This window comes from Rattus norvegicus, chromosome 1 (genome assembly GCF_036323735.1).
Source record: "Rattus norvegicus strain BN/NHsdMcwi chromosome 1, GRCr8, whole genome shotgun sequence".
Classification (NCBI taxonomy): Eukaryota; Metazoa; Chordata; class Mammalia; order Rodentia; family Muridae; genus Rattus; species Rattus norvegicus.
This window is the reverse complement of record NC_086019.1, coordinates 75,817,188-75,837,038: the sequence shown is the minus strand read 5'-3', so window position 1 is coordinate 75,837,038 and position 19,851 is coordinate 75,817,188. Positions and strand designations below refer to the sequence as shown.

General features: G+C 43.2%; 1 protein-coding gene and 1 pseudogene across 2 annotated transcripts; one reads left to right on the top strand and one right to left on the bottom strand.

Annotated features, from left to right (window-relative positions):
• Positions 1-1,306: 1,306 nt before the first annotated feature.
• Positions 1,307-14,406, bottom strand: Znf773 (zinc finger protein 773). 2 transcript variants are annotated; one of them, XM_017589953.3, is made up of 4 exons: positions 13,301-14,406; positions 4,160-4,286; positions 3,658-3,744; positions 1,307-3,077 (listed from the first exon to the last, which is right to left on the bottom strand). In XM_017589953.3, exons 2-4 carry the CDS (start codon positions 4,191-4,193, stop codon positions 1,981-1,983), a joined length of 1,218 nt encoding a protein of 405 aa, XP_017445442.1. In that variant the 5' UTR covers positions 4,194-4,286; positions 13,301-14,406; the 3' UTR covers positions 1,307-1,980. The 2 variants fall into 2 exon arrangements, with proteins under 2 accessions (XP_017445442.1, XP_063133244.1); XM_063277174.1 differs by having other exon boundaries at positions 4,160-13,357.
• LOC134482879 (large ribosomal subunit protein uL23-like) lies at positions 13,616-15,225 on the top strand (annotated as a pseudogene).
• The last annotated feature ends 4,626 nt before the right edge of the window (positions 15,226-19,851 follow it).

The following is a 19,851-nucleotide window of genomic DNA, read 5'->3' as shown; positions in this document are numbered from 1 at the left end:
CAAATTCCTCTTCAGCTCTGAATTTCTCTGCTGATGCTAGCCAGTTCTCATCTACTCTTAAGATACACAAGGCCCCGAAACAGGAAGTTCCACTATTGTCTTGTAAATGAGTCAGAGATGACCCAGTCTATTCTTCATTTTTGTTCTATTTTATCTTTTTATATACCATGAGACCTGCTTGTTGCTAGGCTACATCTACAAAGGGCTCACTTTTATTCACTATAATGTGATTTAGCTGCTTCCCCAGAAAACACTCAACTGTGGAGCAATCCTGGTGCATTGGAAACAAAAATAAAAGGCTTCCAGTGTCTGGAAGAAAATCAAAGGCCTCTGCTGATGGTGCCCTTTATGATCTGGGAGGCATGAATCGGCACGAGCCTGTGCAGATAATTTCCTATGTTACATCTCTGTGTTCTAATGTCAGGAGCACTGGCATATTATGAATATGGCCAGACTTTCAAGGTTAGAGAAATAACCATGAATCAGAAAGGTGAGAGGAATGCTTAAGCCCCTGACAGATCATGGTAGTTTTGAGAACTGCACACAGCTGGGCATGTTGGTGCATACACAACCCCAGTACTCAGAGGACTGAGGTATGACAGGAGCATCAGGTTACAGACACAGCAAATAGAGGCACACGCCTTTAATCTGAGCACTTGGAGGTAGAGGCGGGTGAATCTCTGAGTTTTGAGGCCAGCCTCGTGTACATAGAGAGCTCCAGTCCAGCCAGGGTCACAAACTGAGAACTTGTATTAAAATAACATAAGCAAAGAAAAAAGTTTCAAAACAATAATATAAAACTAGTTTAAAAAAATTAGTGTAGGTATCTGGGTGTGGGTCATACCTTTAATCTCAGCACTCTGGAGGCAGGTGGATCTCTCTGAGTTCAAGGGCAGCGTGGCAAACAAAGCAAGTCCAGGCCAGGTAGGGCTGCACAGAGGAAACTACCTCAAAAAAATAAAACAAAACAAAAGCGCACACACAAAGAAAAGACCAAAACTAAATAAGCACAAAATTTGAAGGCGTATGTCCTTCAAGAGAATGTGTGTGATGGGGCTGGAGAGACGGCTCAGTGGTTAAGAGCACTTGGTTTCTAGCAGAGGATTTGAGTTTCACTCCAAGAACCCACACAGTAGTTCCCAAGTGTGTGTACTTCTGCTTACAGGAAGTCTAACAACCTTGGCAACTTCCTCCAGCACCATCCATCCAGGCGTGCCCTGGATTTCCATACACACATGTAGGCAAGGGCTCATACACATGTAGTAAAGAAATGCATTTTTTAAATTAATTCCTTGGAGATTTCATATATGCAAATAATGTATCTTTATTTAAATTTTTTCATACAGTGTAGTTTGATTATATTCTCCCCCACCCCAACTCTGCCCAGACTTCTTACCTCCCTACCCACTCAACTTTATGGTTTCTCTGAAACACAAAATACTAAAACTAAACAACAGCAATAACAACAGAAACAATCCGCTGGTCAGCTACTCCCGGGCACAGGGCCTCTTCTAGAGTGTGGCTCATATACATGACACATATGACACAGTGACAGTTCACTGGAGAAAACTTGGTTAATCAATTACTTCTTGGCTAGAAGGGGGATTTTGTCTGGTTTGAACGTGTCTTGTCTGTGCTGCCAGTCTGTGACTTCCTGATGTGCCAGTCCTGATGTGTCTAAACAGACGTTACGCTTTCCTGGGAGTCATCCAATACCTCTGGCTCATACAATCCTTCTGCCTTCTCTCCTCCAGAGATCGCTGAGCCTTGAGGGGATGGTTTGAAGAAGACATCATATTTAGGGCTGAGTGCTACAAAGTCTCTCTCTCCCTGCACACTGTCCAGTTGTGGCTCTCTGAATTAATTACCAGCAAGAAGCTTCTCTGATGAGGATCCCGCCATGTGTGGGTCTGGGAGAACATCCTCCACATTTGAATTGTTTATGTTTTTTCTTTTCCACTGAGTTTTTAGGTGTTTGAATTAGATGACTGAGGGACTTTGGGCACTTTTTTTGCTCTTGGTGGCCATCTGTCTGTTGTGAACCTTGCGGTGTTTATAGAGGCCAGAGCTATTGCAATACACTTTGTCACAGTCCTTGCACTCGTATTGCTTTCTCGTGTCGTGAACTCTCTTATGTCTAATGAGGCTGTAACCTGAAGTGAAGACACTCCCACACTCACTGCACATGAAAGGCTTGCTGTGGACGTTTTGGTGTTTCACGAGGTGAGACTTTTGGACAAAACACTTTCCACATTCGCTACACTTGAAAGGCTTTTCCCCATTATGCACTCGGCCATGATAAAAAAGGCTGGATTTCTCCTTAAATGATTTCCCACATTTAAAGCATGTATAGGGCTTTTCACCAGTATGAAATCGATAGTGACTGGCGAGGCTATCTCTGTTCCTATATGATTCTCCACATTCAGAGCACTCAAAGGGCTTTTCCCCAGTATGGACTCGATAATGACATACCAAGCTGGACTTGTTCCTGTACAATTTCCCACACTGGCTACACTTATAAGGCATTTCTCCGTTGTGGGCATTCAGATGGTGAATGAGAGAGCTTTTATAATTGAAAGCTTTCCCACATTCACTGCATTTAAAACGCTTTTCTCCAGTGTGAATTCTCAAGTGCACAACGAGATGGGCATTTTGCTGGAAGGATCTCCCACATTCACTGCACTTAAAAGGCCTTTCTCCACTGTGTATTTTCTGGTGTCGGATAAGCTGGAACTTGTGGCTAAAAGTTTTGCCACAGTCACTGCATTTGTGATCTCCATTCTTAGACTGAATGGACTCAGCGTTCTCAGAGTTTCTGTGTTGCTGTCCAGCATTGGGCGTCACCTGAGACCCAGGAAGTCTTGAGGAGTCCTGGGAATCCATCACACGGTCTGTGCTTTGTGATGTTTTCTCTGGAGGGTCGCCAGTCTTCATAGCTGGAATCCTGACCTGTTTCCTTTGCAGGGGTTTCTTAGCACATCTCTGCTTCTGCCATTCAAGCACAGTTACACCAACCCCTTCCTCGGGAGAAGTGCTGCACTGAATGGATGACATCTCACCCTCTCTGTTCCAAAATCCTAAACACAGAAAAATACTCATGAATGGCGTAGATGCTAAGGGGCGACAAACAGCACAAATTGCTAACAGTGTTCTGAGATTCTTCACAGAACAAGGGGAATAGTTCAGGTGGTAAGGGTCCATTACCATGTTCAAATTGTCAAGATCATCATCTCTAGGGACCTTAGGGGTAGCAAGAACATCAATCAGAAGCAGAGCACAGGGAAGAGTGGGGAGGACCATAGCATACTCCTCGGCAAATGGCTTTCTGCAAGCCCCCCCTGCTGGAGATGTAGGACACAGTGCAGAAGGCTGTCTACGTCCATAAGACATGGTAACCAAAGAACCTATGTTCAAGGCTGCTCAGGACACACCCCACTCTAACAGTACAATACAGGAAACACTGTGCTTCACTGGTGCAAAAATTAGTACACGAAGAACAGCTTTGGTTCAGAATAACAGGGAAACCAGAGATGGAATCTGCCATTATCCTTTGCCTGGGCACCAAACCATCAGAACCAGTAGAAATATACTTCACATGAGCTCCTCCAGAGTGCATACAACAGCAACATACACCCTCCAAGTACCTGTCAAACGTACCTGGAGCCTTGAATCTCAGTGTAGGGGTGAAGAGATCCCCTGAAGACTCCAGCTGAGTGATGTCACGGACCCCAGCAGGTATGAGTCCTAAAATCAAAAATAGGACAAGTGAACATTGCAAACTAGAAACGGTGACGCAAAGCATGGTGGTCCATGGGACAAAACAATTAATAAAGAATGGTCCTTACAGGAGTGTCTTATAGGAAAAACCCATCAAACAAGGATCATATCAATGCAACAATTACTGCCACAGACACACCCAATACATGTCACTTAGAAGAAGGCTGTACCCAAATCATAGGGATGTCATGTAGTCAGTGTCGCCAGCCCATGAGAGCCATCAAGTTGACCTCTACTATGCTCACTATAAGGCTACTTATCCCATACGGCTTCCTATATACCTTTATGTATGTGGGGTTAGGGGGATGGGAAAACACATCCCTCTGTAGAAAAGAAGCTATATCCATCGTAGGCTTGTCCTGATAAAATGGGATGCCCTTACCCAATGAGGTCATGAGGACAAAGGTCTCCATCATCACACTGTGGTACAGGAGTCTCTGAGAATCATCAAGAAGTGTCCATTCTTCTTCCGAGAAGTAGATAACCACGTCCTTAAATTCCACACGGCCCTGCCACGATGAAGATATCTGAGTTCACATGAAACCTCCTTCTGTGGCACTCCAGCCATCTTCAAGACAGTCATTCCCACTTAGCTTACTTCCTCAGAGGTAATTAAACTCTGAAGCTACTGAAATCCAATCTCTCCTCAAGGTTTCTTTGACCACTGTGTTTACCAGCCTAACATAGCAGGCAGGTGGATAGAAGAAGCCCATCTATTCTTATATTACAACATTGAAAGCCCCTTGTTTCTACCAAATAATTCACATGGGCTCCTGTAGATGATCTCAACACATATGACTATTTGCACCACTCCATGATGCAAAGGCCCATGGGCTTGGAGGCCATGTATGCACACTCTCACCATACACTTTACTCTTTCTTCACTGTACCTGTATTTCTATTTAGCATTCAAGTCCAGGTGCTTAGCTACTGAGTGTCCTCTGTCTAACTCCACCAAAGAGCATGCATACCTGAGGATTTCTGAGCATCATCAATCCATCTCAGTTCCAGACTTTCAATAATGATCAATACTGCAACTTCAATGTCTCTGAATTCTAAAACAGTGCTGCTGTAAGTGGAAACCTATGCTGGCTGGTCTTACGTCAACTTGATACACAAACTAGAGCTATCTGAAAGAAAGGAACCTCAATTGAGAAGATGCTTCTGTAAGATTCAGCTGTAAGGCATTAAGGAGGGATTGATGAGAGAAGGCCCAGCAAAACCTGGGTGGTCCCATCCCTGAACTGGCAGTCCTAGGTTCTGTAAGGAAGCAGGCCAAGCAAGCTAGGGAAAGTGAGCCAGTAAACAGCACCACCCCATCTCGGCATCAGCTCCTGCCTCCAGGTTCCTGTCTTGTTTGAATTCCTGTCTTGACTTCCTTTGAATAGCAAAATGAAACTATAAGTCAAATAAACCCTTTCTTCCCCAATTGCATTTTGACCATTCTGTTTCATTGTAACAATAGAAACTCTAAGACAGGGCCTCTCCATATAATCCCTGTTCTGGACTCAGGGACCTTATTTTCAGTAATCATCTTCCCTGGCAAGTATATAGAATAGGCAGGTAGCAAGCAGAGTCTCAAGGTACTACAATCTCAGAGCTCACTAAAATGAGCATAAAACTAGTCACAGGACACTGTCCACTTACCCCTTCTTCATTGGTAGGTGTCATGGAAACAAGAGGAACCTGTTAAATTCCAAAGGTCTGAGCAACAAGCTATGGTGGTGGTATCCCCAAGGCTCACCTAAGCCCTCTTTCATATCTACAGTAAGGTATACCCAATTGCCATCCGAACCCAAGTCCTCAAAGAGATCTCTTTCTCTGTTCTCTTGGGCAAGGAAGCAATATTCTCAGTCTCGTCTATTGGAACACAAGGAGAATAATGTTAGCCATTTTGCCTGGTGAATAGGTGCACATCGTTAATTCCAGCTTTCAGAAGGAATAGGCAGGTGTATCTTTCTGAAGGCAGCCTGCTAACCGTAGTGAGTAGTGAGTTCAAGGCCAGTCAGGGCTACACAGTAAAATCAAGTCTCGCCACAGTTCCCTGCACCCAAATCCGGTGGGGAAGAGAGCTGACCACCCAGGGGTGCAGACATCCTGAGACTGCAGGACAGACTGCCATCTCTGTACACTTCTGCCCACATCCCTGGTCCAAGGGGAAATTGCACAATGCCTCTGGACACAGGGATATAGGAACAGACGGTCACTGGTATCTGAGGTTCTGGTCTGCGCCCAGGAATGAACTGAACCCGCCAAACAGCTCCCTGCACCCAAATCCCGTGGGGGAGAGAGCTGGACCCTCAGAAGTGTGGATACTCCTGAGAAGTCAGAGGAGACTACCCTCTGCCCACAGTACAGACCCAAGAGAGAACCGCATAGTGCCAACTGTGGCCGCTGGGTCCAAGGACTTACATGAACAATCAGGGGCAGGAACCTTTGATTCCTGCCCCTGCCTAGAGTTGGAAGACAGTCTCCAGGAGCACCAACACACCTGTTCTCAGGAAAGGCTGAAAGAAAACAGGAAAATGGTTCTACAGGAGTGCTGACGCAGAGGCCTACAGCAGGGTCTGGTCACTCTCAGAAACAGCAAGACAAGCAAAAACCAGAGTCAACCCAATGGCTAGAGGCAAGCGCAGGAACCTAAGCAACAGAAACCAAGACTATTTGGCATCATCAGAGCCCAGTTCTCCCACCAAAGAAAATACTGGATATCCAAATTCACCAGAAAAGGAAGATTTAGATTTAAAATCACAATTTTTTGATAATGATGGAGGACTTTAAGGAAGACATAAAGAACTCCTTTAAAGAAATGCAGGAAAACACAAGTAAACAAGTAGAAGACCTTAGAGAGGAAACACAAAAATCCCTGAAAGAATTACAGGAAAACACAACCAAACAGGCGAACGAATTGAAAATGGAAATAGAAAAAATAAAGAAAGCACAAAGGGAGATGACCCTGGATATAGAAAACGTAAGGAAGAGACAAGGAGCTGTAGATACAAGCATCACCAACAGAATGCAAGAGATAGAAGAGAGAATCTCAGGGACAAAAGATACCATAGAAAACATCAACACAACTGTCAAAGATAATGGAAAACACAAAAGGCTTCTAGCCCAAAACATACAGGAAATCTAGGACACAACGAGAAGATCAAACCTAAGGATAATAGGTATAGAAGAAAGTGAAGACTCCCAACTTAAAGGGCCAGTAAATATATTCAACAAAATTATACAAGAAAACTTCCCTAACCTAAAGAAAGAGATGCCCATAAACATACAAGAAGCCTACAGAACTACAAATAGATTGGACCAGAAGAGAAATTTCTCCCATCACATAATAGTCAAAACACCAAACGCACAAAACAAAGAAAGACTATTAAAAGCACTAAGGGAAAAAGGTCAAGTGACATATAAAGGCAGACCTATAAGAATTACACCAGACTTCTCACCAGAGATTATGAAAGCCAGAAGATCCTGGACAGATGTCATACAGACCCTAAGAGAACACAAATGCCAGCCCAAGTTACTGTATACAGCAAAATTTTTAATTAACATAGATGGAGAAACCAAGATATTCCATGATAAAAGTAAATTTACACACTATCTTTCTACAAATCCACCCCCTACAAAGGATAATAGATGGAAAACTCCAACACAAGGGAGAAACTACACCTTACAGAAAGCAAGAATATAATTTCCTTGCAATGAAACCAAGAGACAAACATAATTCCACCTCTAACAACAAAAATAATAGGAAGCGACAATCACTATTCCTTAATATCTCTCAATATCAACGGACTCATTCCCCAATAAAAAGACATAGACCAACAGACTGGATACTTAAAGAGGACCCAGCATTTTGCTGCATGCAGGAAACACACCTCAGAGACAAAGACAAACATTACTTCAGAATAAATGGCCGGAAAACAACTTTCCAAGCAAATGGCCCGAAGAAAAAAGCTGGAGTTGCCATTCTGATAGCAAATAAAATTGACTTTCATCCAAAGTCATTAAAAAGGTAAGGAAGGACACTTCATAGTCATCAAAGGAAAAATCCACCAAGATGAACTCTCAATCCTAAATATCTATGCTCCAAATGCAAGGGCACCTACATTTATAAAAGAAACCTTACTAAAGCTCAAAGCACACATTGCACCTCACATTATAATAGTACGAGATTTCAACACCTCACTCTCATCAAAGGATGGATCATGGAAACAGAAATTAAACAGAGATGTAGAGAAACTAACGGAAGTTACGAACCAAATGGATTTAACAGATATTTATAGAACATTCTATCCTAAAACAAAAGGATATACCTTCTTCTCAGCATCTCATGGAACCTTCTCCAAAATCAACCATATAATCAGTCACAAAACAGGCCTCAACAAATATAGAAAGATAGAAATAATCCCATGCGTCCTATCAGACCACCACGTAGTAAGTCTGGTCTTCAATAACAACAATAATGACAGAAAGCCCACATATACATGGAAGTTGAATAATGCTCTACTCAATGACAACTTGGTCAAGAAAGAAATAAAGAAAGAAATTAAAGACTTCTTAGAATTTAATGAAAATGAAGATACAACATTTTCAAACTTATGGGACACAATGAAAGCGGTACTAAGAGGAAAACTCATAACTCTGAGTGCCTGCAAAAGAAACAGGAGAGAGCACATGTCAGCAGCTTGACAGCACACGTAAAAGCTCTAGAACAAAAAGAAAGAAAGAAACCCAAGAGGAGTAGAGGGCAGGAAATATTCAAACTGAGGGCTGAAATCAACCAAGTAGAAATGAAAAGAACTATACAAAGAATCAACAAAACCAGGAGCTGGTTCTTTGAGAAAATCAACAAGATAGATAAACCCTTAACCAGACTAACCAGAGGTCACAGAGAGTGTGTCCAAATTAACAAAATCAGAAATGAAAAGGGAGACATAACAATGGAATCTAAAGACATTTAAAAATATTATCAGATCCTACTACAAAAGCCTATATTCAACAAAACTGGAAAATCTGGAGAAATAGACAATTTTCTAGACAGATACCAGGTACCAAAGTTAAATCAGGAACAAATAAACCATCTAAACAACCCCATAACTCCTGTAGAAATAGAAGCAGTCATTAAAGGTCTCCCAACAAAAAGAGCCCAGGGCCAGATGGGTTCAGTGTAGAATTCTATCAGACCTACATAGAAGACCTCATCCCAATACTGTCCAAACTCTTCCACAAAATTGAAACAGATGAAGCACTACCAAATTCCTCCTATGAAGCCACAATTACTCTTATACCAAAACGACACGAAGACCCAACAAAGAAAGAGAACTTCAGACCAATTTCCTTTTGAATATTGATGCAAAAATACTCAATAAAATTCTTGCGGACCGAATCCAAGAGCACATCAAAACGATCATCCATCATGATCAAGTAGGCTTCACCCCAGGGATGCAGGGATGGTTTAATATATGAAAAATCCATCAATGTAGCCCACTATATAAACAAACTCAACGATAAGAACCACATGATCATTTCATTAGATGCTGAGAAAGCATCTGACAAAAATCAACACCCCTTCATGATAAAAGTCCTAGAAAGAACAGGAATTCAAGGTCCATATTTAATCATAGTAAAAGCAATATACAGTAAACCAGTAGCTAACATCAAACTAAATGGAGAGAAACTTGAAGCAATCCCACTAAAATCAAGGACTAGACAAGGCTGCCCACTCTCTCCCTACTTATTCGATATAGTACTGGAAGTCCTAGCCAGAGCAATCAGACAGGGAAAGGAGGTCAAAGGGATACAAAATGGAAGGGAAGAAATCAAAATATCACTATTTGCAGATGATATGATAGTGTACTTAGGTGACCCCAAAAGTTCCACCAGAGAACTACCTAACCTGATAAATAATTTCAGCAAAGTTGCTGGGTATAAAATTAACTCAAACAAATCAGTAGCCTTCATCTACTCAAAGGATAATCAGGCTGAGAAAGAAATTAAGGAAATGACACCCTTCACAATAGTTCCAAATAATATAAAATATCTTGGTGTGACTTTAACCAAGCAAGTGAAAGATCTGTATAAGAATGTCAAGTCTCTGAAGACAGAATTTGAGGAAGATCTCAGAAGATGGAAAGATCTTCCATGCTCATGGATTGGCAGTATTAATATAGTAAAGATGGCCATTTTGCCAAAAGCAATCTACAGTTTCAATGCAATTCCCATCAACATTCCTACTCAATTCTTTATAAAGATAGAAAGAGCAATTTGCAAATTCATTTGGAATAACAAAAAACCCAGGATAGTGAAAACGATACTCAATAATAAAAGAACTTCTGGGGGAATCACCATCCCTGACTTCAACCAGTATTACAGAATAATAGTGATAAAAACTGTATAGTATTGGTACAGAGATAGGCAGGTAGATCAGTGGAACAGAATTGAAGACCCAGAAATGGACCCACACACCTATCACTTGATCTTTGACAAAGGAGGTAAGACCATCCAATGGAGGAAAGATAGCATTTTCAACAAATGGTGCTGGTTCAACTGGAGGTCAGCATGTAGAAGAATGCAAACCGATCCATTCTTATCACCATGTACAAAGCTTAAGTCCACGTGGATTAAGGACCTCCACATCAAACCAGATACACTCAAACTAATAGAAGAAAATGTGGGGAGGAGTCTCGAACACATGAGCACTGGTGAAAATTTCCTGAACAAAACACCAATGGCTCATGCTCTAAGATCAAGAATTGATAAATGGGACCTCATAAAACTGCAAAGCTTCTGTAAGGCAAAAGACACTGTCATTAGGACAAAACAGCAACCAACAGATTGGGAAAAGATCTTCATCAATCTTATATCTGATAGAGGGCTAATATTCCAAACATACAAAGAACTCAAGAAGTTAGACTCTAGAGAGCCAAATAACCCTATTAAAAATGGGGTACAGTGCTAAACAAAACATTCTCAGCTGAGGATTATTGAATGGCCAAAAAGCACCCAAAGAAACGTTCAACATCATTAGTCATCAGGGAAACGCAAATCATAACGACCCTGAGATTCCACCTCTCACCAGTCAGGATGGCTAAGATCAAAAACTCAGGTGACAGCAGATGCTGGCAAGGATGTGGAGAAAGAGGATCACTCCTCCAATGTTGGTGGGATTGCAAACTGGTACAACCATTCTGGAAATCAGTCTGGAGGGTCCTCAGAAAATTGGACATTCCACTACCTGAGGACCCAGCTATACCTCTCTTGGGCATATACCCAAAAGATGCTCCAACATACAACTAAGACACGTGCTCCACTATGTTCATAGCAGCCTTATAATAGCCAGAAGCTGGAAAGAACCCAGAGGCCCTTCAACAGAGGAATGGATTAAAAAAAATGTGGTACCATCTACACAACGGAGTAGTACTCAGCTATCAAAAACAATGACTTTATGAAATTCATAGGCAAATGGAATGAACTAGAAAATACCATCCTGAGTGAGGTAACTCAATTATAGAAAAACACACTTGGTATTTACTGACTGATAAGTGTATATTAGCTGAAAAGCTCGAATTACCCAAGATGCAATTCACAGACCAGAAGAAGCTCAAGAAGAAGGATGACCAAAATTTGGATGCTCCCACTCCTTCTTAAAAGGGGAAAAAATATCCATAGTAGGGAATATGGAAGCAACGTTTAGAGCAGTGACTCAAGGATTGGCCATTCAGAGCCTGCCCCACATGTGGCCCATATATATATAGCCACCAAAACTTGATAAGATTGATGTAGCTAAAAAATGCATGCTGAAAGGGACCAGATATAGATCTCTCCTGAGAGACACATCCAGAGCATGTCCAATACAGAGGTTAATGCTAGCAGCAAACCACTGAACTGAGAAGAGGATCCCGTTGGGGGGAACTAGAAGTAGTATTGAAAGAGTTGAAGGAGCTTGCTACCCCATAAAAACAACAATGCCAACCAACCAGAGCTTCCAGGGACTAAACCACTACTGAAAGCCTATACATGGACTGACCCAGGGCTCCAACTGCATATGTAGGAGAGAATAGCCTTGTTGGGGCAGTAGTGGAAGGGGAAGCCCTTGGTCCTGCCAAGGTTGGACCCCAGTGCAGGGGAATAGAGGGGGGGCAATAAGGGGGATATATAGGGGGAATACCCGTATGGGGGAGGGGGAGGGGGAGGGGATGGAATGGGTGCTTATGGACAGGAAACCGGGAAGGGGAATAACATTTGAATTGTATGTAAAGAAATATAGCTAATAAAAATTTTTTTTAAAAAATGAAAAAAAAATCAAGTCTCACAAAAGATACCCATGAATGTATGAATATTATGTTACTCTCAGTTCAATGTATTAAGTACTAAAGAAAGGTGCTTCCTACACACATAATTCATTTTTAAAGTGTTTTTAGCATAATGTGAGGTGAATTTGCATGAGTTTGAGGTCAGTCTTGTATACATAGTGAGTTCCAGGCCAGCCAGGGTTCCTTTAGTGTGAGTCTGTCTCAAAACAAACAGTTGTTAGTATAAACACTTGCATATGCCCTCAAAATACATCACTTATTTACATATTTCTTTTCCCTTTTCTTTTTTTCGGAGCTGGGGACTGAACCCAGGGCCTTGCGCTTGCTAGGCAAGCGCTCTACCACCGAGCTAAATCCCCAACCCCCTATTTACATATATTTATTTACTACATTTAATGAAGACTTACACCAGGCATAGTGGCACAGCCTTTAATTCCAGCACTCCAGAAGCTGAGACAGGTGGGATTCTATAAAATTAAGAGGCCAGCCTGGTCCACATAGGGAGCCCTGGATCAGCCAGGGCTGTGCAGAGTGATCTTGTCTCAGGGTTTGGGGTCAAAAACAAGTGTGGTAACCGACATATTAGACTTTAATCAAACACTGAATATGGCTTTAAGCAATTGTTAGGTGCTTTTCAAATAATGTTATGTCCGCAATAACACACACACACACACACACACAAAATATAAAGTGTGTGAATCTTTAGATATAATCCATCAAGAGAGTCTCATTATGCATGCATGGCTATCCTTAAACTCAAACAGACCAGCCTGCCTCTGGGGTCACGGTGGTGAGATTAAAGGTTTGGGCAACCAAGCACTGTAATACTGTAATGCTGTTTTTATTGCCACTGTTTGGGTATGGATCTTGACCAGAACCTGTTGAAATTAGTATCTTTTAATTTGACAAGTTCGACAGTCCAGAATCCTACTCTCTAATGATAAACTTTGTGCCCTGAACATAACTCGACCCAATGGAAGCATTCCTAACCCCAGGTCCATCCGTTTCCTCCTTCACCTCAGATCCCACTTAGTAGACTTTTTGCCTGTTTTGTTTTTCAGAGACAAGGTTTGTCTGCATAGCCCTGGTAGCCTCAAACTTCATAGAGTTGATGTGAGCCTCCTGCTTCTGTCTTCCAAAGGCTTGGATTAAAGGTGTGTGCCATCATACCCGTCTAATAGAACTCTTTTTCATATTCTCCTCACCAAATATAAGCCCAGGCTTTGTGTTGGTACTGGTGCCCAGTGGCGTCCTTATTTATTTTCAGCTCACACCCTTCCCCAGAACTCCAGAAGTGAAAGAGCGAGCTGCCCGTAGGACGCTGTAATTCCAATACTCCGCATCGCCAAGGACAAACTGATCTCACTCTGTGAAGTTGCTGTAGCAAACTCTCAAACTGCCATCCTTCCAAATGCTCAGAAAAAGAACGGAAAAGCTCGAATAGTGCTTTTATCTTTATTTGCTGCACTTGGCCCAGGAGGGTGTCCTGACAGTAAAATCCTTGACGGATTTTAAATTCCGTCAAGAAATCTGATCTGGCCCTTTTCGCCAAGATGGCGCCAAAAGCTAAGAAGGAAGCTCCTGCCCCTCCCAACGCCGAAGCCAAAGCGAGGCTGTGAAAGCTAAGATGGCGGTGCTGAAATGCGTCCACAGCCACAGTCGCAAATCACCCACCTTCCGGCGGCCCAAGACCCTGCGGCTCCCTGTCATCAAATTCCTACCGACCACGGAGTCGGCCATGAAGAAAATATAGGAAAACAGGTTTGTGTTCGATGTGGCTGTCAAGGCCAACAAGCGCCTGATCAAACAGGCCATTTAGAAACTCCGCAGAGTTGATGTGGCCAAAGCCAATACTTGATAAGGCCTGACGGAGAAGAAAGCCTAAGTTCGCTTGGCTCCTGATTATGACGCTCTAGAAGTTGTCAACAAGACCGACTGAGTCCAGAGAGCTAATTCTAAATATACATCTTTTTTTTTCCCGCCATAAAAAAAAAAAAGAAAGAAAGAAAAAAGGAAGAAATCTGATCTGTCCTCTCCACCCTTGCAGTCCACACGTGCCCCTGAATTTTTACACAGGGTCTCTCCTGGTCTCCACCCACAACACACTGATTCATCCAGGAGGGTTGAAGCTTTGAGAACTTGACCCAAAGTCTCCCCCGTTACGAATCTGTAGCCACCGCCATCTTTACAAATCGAACTCAGCTGCGTAAGTGCGCCGAGTCCTTCCCCACTTAGTAAGGCAGGCGTCACATGAGGTGTTTGTTGAGTCTCAGCGCTCAGGCCTGCCTGCAGACCTTAGGAGGTATGTTCCATCTAGATGACGGAACTTCCAGCACAGATTGTCAGGAAGGAGAATCTAGAAGTCCAAGACAGAGCTCCCCTACCACACAAGCCAGGACTCTGCCCTGCCTTGCCCTGTCCGGCAGGCCTATGACCCCAGGGCTTCCTCCTAGAGCTTTTGGTAGGCCTCTGACCACCTGGCACTTACCTGAGTCTGGGGTCCTGCCTCAGCGGCTGCCATCATATCCTGCCGGTTAGTAGGGGACAGAGACATGGGGGGCGTCTTTGAACCAGACATGCTGCGGGTCACACAAAGTTACCACAGACTTCAGACAGACTTTGGTACCAGAGGACAAGGTAACTTCCTATCCTGGACTACTCGATGTGATAACTCATATTCTGTGGACCTGGAATCTGAACCAGGAACTCTGAGGAGAGTCTTTTCCCGCAATGCGAAAAGTCCCGCCCAACACGGGTTGCAACAACGGAAGCGTCCATTTTGATTGGCTGAGTTTTGTTTTTTTAAGTTTTCTGCGCGCCAGCCCTGGGCATGTCACGCCCCACGCAAACTTCGTGCTCTGGAAGTTATCCAACTCAAAAGGGACTCTGGGATTTTGTTGTCGTTGTTGGGAGTCGTGGTGGTAGTGGTAGCGTGTGTTTGTACGCCTGCTTTTTAAATTTTTCTTAAGTAAAACAAAGTATATGAAGTTGGGTGTGGAGGGATGGGAGCTGGGAGGAACTGGTAGAGAGGAAAGAATATGACCGATATATTGTATGATAAATCAAAAATTATTTTTTTTCGGCTAGTGAAAATTGGTGTCTCCGAGACTAAAATTACTGTTGAATCAAACTTAGTGTGTTGCCTGCAGGTAATTCTTTTCAAAGTGCCTGGCTTGGTTGATCAGGTCTGCACAAACTGGTTTTACCCTGTATTGACCAGGATGGAAAGACAGTAGAGGCAGCAATCTGAGACACCACAAGTGACCTACCTGCTCGACCCTTGGCTGGGGACTGCCAAGATCTTCCATCTAGCTCTCCAAAAGAAACTCACTGCAGGAGCGTGTCAGAACGCTTATAGCAAGTGAATTTCGAGTGATCACTGACGCGATTGTTTGATTGTTCCAGGGCCTGTGGAAGGCTGGGCCATGACTGTAAAGATCCAGATTGGTAGCTCTGGAAGGGTGAACTCCAACTCAGCCACTTTTTAGGATTGAAAGGTAAAGATTTGGGCTCTGCATTGAGGCCCATTAAGACAAAGCCTCCTCTTCTTAGCTGCGAGGTTGGGAAATACAGTCTAAATTCCAGGTCTGGGTGGAGAATTGATAACCTTTGTTCTTGTTTTTGTGTTTTGTTTTTTGAAACAGGGTTTCTCAGTGTAGCCCTGGCTGAGTGTGCGCGCCATCACCGCTCAGCTGAGAAACCCCCTATTATGTTACATGTGTCCTTTCCTCCTTTTTAAAGAGTTAATTCAGATGCTGGAGAAAAATGGCTCAAAGCTTAAAGGAGCTTGCTTGCTGCTCGAGCGGAGGACCCGATATGGTTCCCATGGCAAATCCATTTCTAGGGCATCTGATACCCCCTTCTGTGCTCCACTGAAACACATGACATACAGGCACCCAAGACACATAAACATAAAATAAGTAAATCCTTTCCGATGTTGATCCAGCTGGGCTTGTCAATCACCGACCCTGGAGATCTTGCTCTGATTTCTGAATTCTGAACCCCCCAGAAATCCAAGTCCTCCTGAGAGATTCTAAGGTGAGGTGATTCTGAGCTCATTCTCCACAGACTACCTCTTTAAATTTTCACAGTTTACCTCAGGCAGCCTGAAGAACCTCCCTTCTTACTGGCTTTTTTTGAGACGGGGTTTATCTGTGTAGCCCTGGGTATCCTGAAACTTACTTTGTAGACTAGGCTGAATTCAGAGATTGAACTGTTCCCGCCTGCTGGATGGGAGGATCAAAGGCATGCACATACATCATTTTTAAAGTATACTCTTAATTTTGTGCTTTTCTTGTCTTTGTGTGTGTGTGTGTGTGTATGTATATATGTGTGTGTGTGTATATGTAGATGTTATTGTTTTAAAATTATGTGTGTGTGTGCGTTTGTTTGTTTTGTCTTTATTTTGAGGGGCCAGATTCTTACTGTATAGCCCTGCCTAGGCCAGAACTCTATGGAGACTAGGCTGGCTCTGAATTGACAGATCTGTCTGCCTTCGCCTCTTGAATGCTGGATGAGTGCCACCATACTGGCTTTGTTTTGACTTCAGAACAAGTATCCAAGTCCATTTTCCTTCTTTGTCCTTTAGTGTTTTTGACAGACTTCATTTTGTGTTCCTGGCTGGCCTCAGGCTCTTGATTCTCATATTTCAGTCTCCTGAGCACTGGGTTTGTAAGTGCACCAGCTTCTCAGGCTCCCACCAGGGAGAATACAACCATGACCACAATTTTGGAGCCAAATTCCAAACAAGCTTTGTTTTCTCTTCCAGTTAAAGAATTAAAGTGCAGGAAAAATCTCCAGTACTACAGGGGCAAGGAACATCTCAAACACAGCAGACATGAGCAGACAGCATCAGCCTGTCAAGAAGGGCCTTTATTAGGAATGAGGAAACACACACATACAGCAAGCACACATAGAGAGGGAGACTCTGGAAGTTGTAGCCCAGCCTCTCCTTGAGTGATAAGTTTTGATTCCTTAAAACAAAACAAAACAAAACAAAACAAAACAAAACAAAACAAAACAAAACACCACCACCACCACCACCAACAACAACAACAACAAAAACCTCTTTGAAGTATTTTCTGTTATTCCCACCAGGTGAGAATGAGACCACTACCATAATTTTTCAAGCCAAATTTAAAGCATGCTTTATTAAATACTGGCCAGGATGATGGACACTGGCTGGGTCCATACCTGGGAGGCCCAGAGTATGGCACCAAATTACATTAGTCAGAGGCTTATAATGGTAAACCCCGCAAGGACATGGACCTAATCACAGCAAGCATACACCATGCCATAATTCCTGCCTACATAGCTCCTATCTATGTGCGATCAAGCAGATCCTGTGCAAGCTGGGTCAACCAACCTTGTTTACAAAAGTGAAAACATGTGACTTGTATTAACAGCCCCTAGCATTCCAGAAAGTTATGTGTCCTTGGGCAGGTGGGGCTTATAGGCTAGAGCCATTTTTGTTTTATAGAATTCTTAAGCACAGTCATTAAAATGTAAAATATAATTTTAGCCCACACAGACACTCAGCTGTCTCAGTTATCAATACTACCGTACCTTGATCTGTCAAGGCAGCAGAAATGTGTAAGTCTTGACAGATCCAGGACATTGTGTGTAGGCACACACCTTTAATCCCAGCACTGTAACAGCAGAAGTAGGCAGATCTCTCTGAGTCTGAGGCCAGCCTGTTGTACATAGTGAATTCCAGGACAGTCAGGGCCATATAGAGAGACTGTCTCAAAACAAACGAATGGATGGATAAATAGACTTTAATAAAATGCCATTTTGTTTTCAAGAAAATGCTAAGCTCTCATAATAATATTTTAGTGGGTTTTAATTGTCCATTTATGGATGAATATTGACCCAGTACTGTTTCAACAATTACTTGCTAGACAATTAAGACTGGCTGGCCCTATTCAGAGCCTGCCCCACATGTGGCCCATATATATACAGCCACCAAAACTAGATAAGATTGATGAAGCTAAAAAGTGCATGCTGAAAGGGATCGGATCTAGATCTGTCCTGAGAGACACATCTAGAGCATGTCCAATATAGAGGTCAATACTTGCAGCAAACCACCGAACTGAGAACAGAACCCCCTTTGGGGGAATTAGAGAAAGGATTGAAAGAGCTGAAGGGGCTTGCTACCCCATAAAAACAACAATGCCTACCAACCAGAGCTTCCAGGGACTAAACCACTACCCAAAGACTACATGGAAGGACCCAGGACTCCAACTGCATATGTAGCAGAGAATAGCCTTGTTGGGACACCAGTGGAAGGGGAAGCCTTAGTCCTCCCAAGGTTGGACCAAGGTTGGACCCCCAGTACAGGGGAATATCGGGTGTGGGGGGCAGTAAGGGGGGGTGGGGGAGAACATTCATATGGGGGAGAGGGAGGGGATAGAGGGCCTATGTACCAGAAACCAGGAAAGGGAATAACATTTGAAATGTAAATAAAGAAATATATCTAATTTTAAAAAAAAAGACTGGCTGGCCCTGAGAAGTCAGTTCTTGGTTTCAGCTAACTGCTAGGAGTACATTTCCAAGGAGGGAATTCTGCTGAGGTCTCTTCCGAAGGGACAGGGGATCATCCCTTTTCTGTGAAAGGTGAAGATCTGGGGCACAAATAGGCTATCTGCATGACTGACCTTTTGTCCACAGGGACTGGGCAGAAAAAGGCCAGCTGAGCCCAATCTACAATACCAACAGGCAGGTCTTCACACAGTCCAGAATTCTTACATTATAGCAGAGTGGTTCTGAGCCTGTGGGTCACAACCCCCTTGCAGGTCATAGGTCAGATACCCTGCTTATCAGACACATTACAAATTCATGGTAGTAGCAAAATGACAGTTATGAAGCAGTAGTAAATAATTTTATGGTTGGGGGTCACCACAGCATGAGGAACTATATTAAAGGGTCTCAGCATTAGGAAGGTTGAGAGCCAGCATTCTAGAAACTCCAGTTCTGTAGCCACAAGTCAGAACAACTTACTGTTCATCTCCATACCTGTGGAGGGAGTACCACCTGAAAGGGCCTTATCATCCTCTACTCCTTCACAGTTCTTCAGAAACAAGTGTTAAAATTATCTTTCAATATAAGGCTAGGCTTTGTGAGATCCTGATTCTCCACTGACCCCCTTTAGTTATCCTTGGTTTAAATGTTTACATGAGTAATTGCAGTTCTCTCTTCTGGATTCTGGGTTCTTAATCTTATTAGACAAACAAACAAACAAACAAACAAACAAATGAAAATGGGAAACCAGGTATTTGTGTTAGCATTCTGTCTAAGCTCCATTCCCACAGTTACATGGCAACAGCCAGGTATGCCTGACACTATAAAAGGGCTGCTTGCCCCCTTCTCACTCTCTTGCTCTTATTTTCTTTTCCCCTTTGTCCCTTCTTTCCCCATTCCTCTACCCCCTTCTCTCCACGTGCTCATGGCCAGCCTCTACTCTTCTCTCTGTTCCCTTTCTCTCTTCTCCCTCTCTTACCCCCCTTCCCCTTGTCTCTGCCATTCCAACAAACCTCCTCCATGTGAGACCATGTTGGCCTGGTGTGGTTTGTCCGGACCCAAGCAATGATTTCCACCCCAACAGTTTGGGTGCACAATTTTAATCCCAGCACTTGGGAGGCAGAAGCAGGCAGATCTCTGCTTTCAAAGCAAGCCTGGTCTACAGGAAGTTCCAAGCCAGGGCTACAGTGTGAGATCCAAGAAGATGGGGTGGATCTACTACTGGAGAGATAGCCCA